Here is a 7,296-nt window from a genome sequence, read left to right on the forward strand (position 1 = left end):
AAATTCATAAAATAGTAGTTCAATAAAATTTTCAATGTAACTCAACAAATGTGATGACATGGCCTTTGACCTGTGATGATAGGGTTAATAGACATCTTCAGTGGTACTAAACTTAACCAGTGGGGAAAAAATGCAAACTGAGAACTAGGTACATGGCGTGTACCTGCATGTATCCCCATTTCCATGACTGGTTTGCATAGATGAGATAATTTACAAAGAAGAATGAATTTTTTTTTATGGATGTTTATAGTCAATTTCATAAATAAACTAGACTCCTCACACATTTCACCTTTCTGAGATGACACCAGGTGAAACTAATAAAGAAAGAACTACTGCGGCTTCTGTTATTTTTAGTATTTTTGAAAAGTTAAGTGAACAAGTAAAGAAAATCCTGTTCCAAAAAATATGTTGCTAAAATGTATTAATTTGTTTAGAACTGACAGAGTTGGCAGTGTTTAAAGCAGGTTTTAGTTATTAAGTGATACTCATGATATAACATGTTTTCACTGAAAACATAATATATTTATCTCAGGGCATAGAAATTTATTTATTTTAACAAAATTTTTTTTTATTAAAATATATAATTGATTTTTCCACATTAATTGTGCCTTTCTCTTTTATATTTATGAGACTTTTCAGTTTTCTAGTTTCACTAAACTGTAAATTTTACTTTTGGACATTTTAGCATTTGAAATGCTTCATTTAAACAAGGAAAAAAGTTATTTTAAAACTGTTCTGTAATACTTTTCTATACTTTATGTTCTCTCATCAGGCCATCGTATCCGCACAGTCCATGCTTTTGGTATGGTAGTTTTAGAAATCCTAGGTGTCATTGCTGAGGATACAGGAAGGTACACTTGTCGAGCAACCAACAAGTGGGGAAAAGCTGAAATCACTGTTGTCTTGGAGACTGTTGATCGTTCTCGGGGACAGAAACCTCATTTTACCACCCAGTTACAGAGTATTATGGGATTGAAAGAAGGTGACAGTGCACACTTTGAATGTACTCTAGTACCAGTTGGTGATTCTGCCATGAAAATAGAATGGTTTCACAATGGGCAACCCCTCAGAGACAGTAAGTGTTAGTTTTTTGGTAATCTAATTTCTATTCGATGTTGTATAAGCATTTATGTGACATGTTTTTTAATTTTGTGTTATAAGCATTGATCTAGGGTAGTGATTTCTCCTTTAATCTAGTGATTAATATGCAAATTCTGCCAAAAGACTTATGAAAAAAGAACAATTTTGGATCTAGTTTAACGTTTTATGTTAGAATAGGCTGCATAAAATTGGCTAGAAATGATTAGGTAAAAATTTTCAAAAATGCATCCAATGAATAAAAATGTTAATAGATACTGAAATAAAAAATACCATCTATATTTTTTCTGGATTATTTTTTCATTTCTAGAAGCTATCATTTAAAAAGATAATAATTCATGTTTTTTTCAATGTAACATAAGTTAAAGGACAAAGTGCTCACTTTGAAGCACAACAATCCTCTATCATTTTTTCACTGTTACTGATTGTTTAATATTGAATTTTTGTATTTGTTATTTTTTTCGCATGTTACCATCTTATTAGTTTTTATTTTGTAAAATAAAGTTCTCATTTTGTTTGCTTAATTCTTTCATGTTTGTAAAGTAATATAACACAATCAAGTTTATTTTTTTGTTAGGTTCCCGTATCAAGACCATTAGTGACTTTGGTTATGTGGTGATGGATATTTCATTTGTCCATGTTGAAGATGCAGGGGAGTACATCTGTGTAGCCACTAATAAGTATGGCTCTGACACCACTCGGTGCTTCCTTGAATGTGCTGGTAAGAATGGTTGAAATTATGGCTATAAAAGAGAGTTGCCTCTATTGAATAGCTTAAAGTTTTATTATCACAAATCAATTAACACAGCTCCCTCTCGTTTTATAGTTAATAACTGAAAGAAAATTATTTCTGCTTTGATAAAAATTACACCTCTATTCTAACTATCATGTTATTTTGCAGTTTTATTTAGTGAAATTAAAATTTTCTTTTTTCAGTAAGGTTACTTCGACTGTTTTAAGTAATTAATTAAGTGTAAAATTTTTCTTCTGTTGAAAAGAAAAATGTTTAATGCATATGTATTAATATTCTTCAGGTCATGGCAAAATTTTCAGAGATTCCTTACAACCACAGAGCTTAGAGAAGATTGCAGCATTGGAAGGTTACTCTCGTTATCAGACAACTGTGCTAAAGGAGCCATTGATTAACGAACCTCCCAAGTTCCATAGTCAGATTCAACCTTTAGTCAACTTAGTTGAAGGACAAAGTGCTCACTTTGAAGCACAACTGACTCCATTAAATGACCCCAACTTAAAGGTTGAGTGGTTCTTCAATGGTCAGCCTCTTAGGCATGGTAGGTTGTTTCTTAAAATCATTATAGAAAAAATTGCATTTTGAATTATGTGTTACTTATTCATTTATGATATATATATTCCTCTTCTTCATAAACAAAAACCAAAATCAAACAAAGCTATACCTAGAGTTAAGAACTAATCATGAAGATAAAAAAACTGACAATTGATACCAATATGTAATTATTTGAAATTTACTTGACAAAAACCTGCTCTTCAGTAGAAAACACTTGTCAATCAGGCCCAGTAATTATATATATATATCCAATTTTTTTTCAGGCCACCGCTTCAGAACTTTCCATGATTTTGGAATTGTCATTTTGGACATTCTTTACTGCTATGGTGAAGACAGTGGAGAGTATATGTGTAGAGCAACAAACCGTTTAGGCACTGATGTCACTAAAACAATGCTCAAGTGTAGATGTAAGTCCTTATACCTGCTTTATATTTAGACACAAGTGGTATCATATTTATATGGTACAGATATTGAACAGTGAGGTATTTGAATGTAGAAACTTTTGTAGGTTTATTTCATGAAAAGTATACACAGAGGTTGAATATGTTATATTAAAATTATTTTGGAGCCTCACCACCTTATAGTTCATGCTGCCACATCCATTTATGCTCTATCTGATGGCCTTGCATCTTGACAAAGCCCTAAGTGCAGTTTCCATTGCAAAAGGCTCTGTCGTAAAGCTATCATGACCAAAACACACCACTCCTCACTGCAGACTTTCCATAATTTATCTAGTGTGTGAAGGCATGGTTTTTCCAATACCCATTTCAACAGTTTGATTGCACAGAAATCCATAGGTGCTGCTTCCAGTTACTTGATAGGTTTCTGTATAGAATAGGATGAATACCTGTTTCATTCTATAGCTGCTTGAGTTATGAGATGGTTGAATGAGAGGTGTGGTTTGAAGCCTATCCTTAGTGAAATCATATCCTACTAGCTTTGTTTCCTCATGAAAATCCTTCTTGATTATGTTGTGTATTGTGGTTTGGGACACATGGATGGCATTTGCTACTGACCTTTGTATTTGTGGATTCTCACCTATTACAAGATGCCCCATGTTTGGGGTTATGACTTATTGTAGGTTTCTTTCTGGATGATCCTGGTTCCTCAAGCTGATACATTTTCTTTTGTTTTCCAATGCTATAAAATACAAAACATATCCCCTTCTTGGAAGTTCTAAATCTTTGATCAGAAAACAACCTTATGATCTGGGTGCATGAATATTTTGTATTGGAAAGGGGTGTAACATACCCTTTCCAAATATGATAAATACTTGGTGGTATTACACTGTGTACAAAATGCCAAACAATGTCAAAATGTAGTTCTGATACATTCCATTCCACTGTGATTTTATATTGGCTACAGTTGTCAAATAACTTGCTAATTTGAATATACAAAATTGTTTTAAGATAACATACTCAGCCCTTTGTTTATATTAATAATTCAAGCTAAATATTGTTTTGAAAATATAGCAATCTTAATCTATTGTGTGAAAACTTCCTGTTATTTCCACATTTTTATTACAGCTAAAAGTTCTTTGATCCTGGAACCACAGCTGCCTCCAGAAATGTCTGGTGGTACTGAAAGAATTATTGAACTTGAAGAAGCTTTGCATCGTTCTCGAATGGAAATATCAGAAGAAGTTGTTCGGGAAGCTCCTCGATTTACAAAACCATTGGATAACCTGACAAACATACGAGAAGGAGAGAATGCTCACTTTGATGCTCGACTCACACCAACTGATGATTCTGATCTTACCCTGGATTGGTTTAAAGATGGAAAACCACTTCGTGCAGGTAAATTATATGGTGTGATTATGTATATCTTTGAACTTGCCACAGTTTTGTTTGAGTTTCTTAATTAAATGTATTTTTTATTGAAGAGTATTTGATGATCACAAGAACTGTTGTACTTGTGTTAAAGTCTTCGATGGAATATCAGAAACCTTTTAAATAAGAAAGTAATAATGAACCCTATAGCTTTACGTTTCATAATATTTCATTGATTAGCTAATAACAATTATGTCTTGTTCTTGATATTCTGATCTTAAGTTAATGATGAAAACTTGTATCTTTAATTTATAAATTGAAAATTAATCAATTGTAATATTTTATTTTTCAAAAAGGGACTCGGATACGCACCATTCATGATTTTGGCTTTGTAGTTCTTGAAATAAGCCCAGTGTATCCAGAAGACAGTGGTATTTACTCCTGTCGTGCTATCAACAGGCTTGGTGAAGCAGTCACCACATGTACTATGAAATGTGAAGGTAACGCATGTTTATATATGGCATTTCTCGATATACACCCTCAGATATAGGTTCTTGTTTGTATCATATACTTATCTATATTCAGATAGTTAAAATGTATTGGAATTAATTTTTATACCCTATACATATGGTGTCAAAATAATATGTTGTTGTTTTCTTGATTCAAAACTACACAATGGGCAATCTGTGGATAACAGAATCCTAGATTTTAGTGTTGTAAATCTGTTAAATTATTACTGACCTATTGGGGGGGATACAAAAATAATATCCTTTTTTTTTGTTCTGTTGCAAATTACAGAGTAATTCTACTTTACCTTATGGTTATAACAGTATTTGCTGAAAGTTTGATAACCTGAAGGTAATATTTTCTGTATTTTGCTTTTTATATTGCAGCCATTCTCAAAATTCATAAGGCACCATATAGGTGAAAAGTCTAAAATATACAAACTTTTACTTAGTGTCTCAAAAACATATTTTGCTGTTGTATATTTGTGTAATTTTTTAAATTCATATTAGAATAGAATTTTTACTATTTCCCTTTTGCTAATTTTGTTGTAAAAATACTGCCAACCTGAAGAGTTTCAAAACAATGAACTTTTTCTGTTGTTTTATAGGGAAACGAGGCATAATACTGGAAACTCAGTTGCCAGAAGGTATGGAAACCGGTATGGAAAAAATGGCTAGGTTTGAAGATATATCAAGTAGCCGTGTAACAGAAACATGGATGGATATTGATGTTGCACAAGCTCCTAAGTTCACTACCAAACCCCAGGACATTTCCCTCCCTGAAAACTCTCTGGCTCACTTTGAATGTCGGTTAACACCAGTTGGAGACCCAACTATGAAAGTTGAATGGTTCCACAATGGAAAACCACTTATCACAGGTATTGTGGCATTGGATTTGAAGATGACAAATTCTTGTACACCTTTTTTTAGTGAAATAGAAATTATAATACATTCATCAAACTTAAGAATTTCACTGAATTCTTTTTTAATTTAGAAATTGCCCTTTCAGTTTGAAACTATTACTAGAATTAGCAATTATAGAATTCATGATTAATCGGCAAGCTTCCACAAATATATATATTTTGTGATTACAAAAGTAAGGTGTTTTATGATGTTTTAAATGTGCTTGTAAATTAAATAGATTTTTTATCTTTCATTTTGTAAACACTGAATAATCAAGTGACATGAATTAATGTATGTTCTCTCATTGATAATATAATGTTTTTTTTTTAACTTTCAAGGAACAAGAATCAGAACAATCAGTGACTTTGGCTTTGTGATCTTGGAAATTGCTGGTGTCTACCAACGAGATATTGGAGTATATACGTGTAAAGCTATGAACAGAGTTGGAGAAGCTACTGTTTCAGCATCCTTAAATGTAAAAAGTGCGTATTCAGTCTGTTTATAAACAAAGCAAAAGCTAGAAGATTTAATGCATCATTAAAATTAGTAGTAAATAAGACTGAGATTTTGTTATGTATTTTAAGTGGTGTTGCAGTATAATATTTTGCATCTTTATTGTAATGTAAAGTATAAATTTGTGTAATTCTCCTTTATTTAGTTATGCTGTTATATTCTCAATTTTTGTTTGATATATAGCTATGATATGAGAGTTAAATATAAGTACATTTAATGAAGAAAAGATGCAATTTTTTACTGCATTTGGTTCAATCTTCAGGCAAAGCCTCTATTATTCTGGAACCACAACTTCCTGAAGACTTCCGATCTGGAACAGCAACCTTGCAGCGTCTGGAAGAAGCTCTTTATCAAACAAGAGAGGCTGTCATACCTGAAGAAAAGCTACAACCTCCTCGATTCGTTACACACATCCGAGATGTACCAAACAAGGCTGAAGGAGACTCAGCTCACTTTGAGTGTAGGCTAGAGCCACAAGGAGACCCAACACTCACAGTTGAATGGTATCACAATGGAAAGCCACTTATAACAGGTATAGCCCATACTTAGACTGTATTGTTTCGTCAAACATAACACACACTTGAAGTATTTGTTGTTTTCTTTGTTAATAGTAAGGTTAACATGAATAAATTAATCTTTTTATTTAGTGTCTAATAGAATTAAGTCTTGTAGTTGTGTTCATTTCTAAACATGATTATTCATGATCAATATCAACAGTTGATACATGTAATACTGAAAATGAACCAGTATCGATAAAGTTGCCACATTATGATATAATGAAAAACAGGTTGTAATATTTTATAGTGGGTCTATTAAAACATCTCAAGGGTTCCTATCATGTATTGAGACATGATAGTAACCAAGTAAAAAAGTTTGTTTATAGTTAAGCACAAAGCTACACAATGGGCTATCTGTGCTCTGCTCACCATGGGTATCGAAACCCGGTTCATAGCACTATAAGTCTGCAGATATACTGCTGTGCCACTGAAGGGCAAGTCAAAAAGAAAAATCTAACTTAATTAGAATGTTTCTTATTTATGATGTAATTTTATTACCTATAAGATGGTTAATTAGACAATTCAGAAATATCATGTAATATTCATTTTCATTGATCCAAACGAATTCCTTGTTTTGGTTAATTTGTATTTTGTCCAAATGTTTTACATTTTCTTGTTTAGTACAGTGTTTTTTTTAAAAAGAA

At 32.1% G+C, this 7,296-nt stretch overlaps 1 protein-coding gene across 1 annotated transcript in view; it reads left to right on the top strand.

Moving 5' to 3' along the window:
* Window positions 1-7,296, top strand: part of LOC106462582 (titin-like) — a 454,586-nt gene that overhangs the window by 322,323 nt on the left and 124,967 nt on the right. Inside the window, 9 exon segments of the mRNA XM_022390129.1 lie at window positions 773-1,075; window positions 1,676-1,819; window positions 2,133-2,390; window positions 2,668-2,811; window positions 3,931-4,200; window positions 4,530-4,673; window positions 5,288-5,557; window positions 5,921-6,064; window positions 6,358-6,627. Coding sequence (XP_022245837.1) covers window positions 773-1,075; window positions 1,676-1,819; window positions 2,133-2,390; window positions 2,668-2,811; window positions 3,931-4,200; window positions 4,530-4,673; window positions 5,288-5,557; window positions 5,921-6,064; window positions 6,358-6,627 — 1,947 coding nt within the window.

This window comes from Limulus polyphemus, unplaced genomic scaffold (assembly GCF_000517525.1).
Source record: "Limulus polyphemus unplaced genomic scaffold, Limulus_polyphemus-2.1.2 Scaffold46, whole genome shotgun sequence".
NCBI lineage: Eukaryota > Metazoa > Arthropoda > Merostomata > Xiphosura > Limulidae > Limulus > Limulus polyphemus.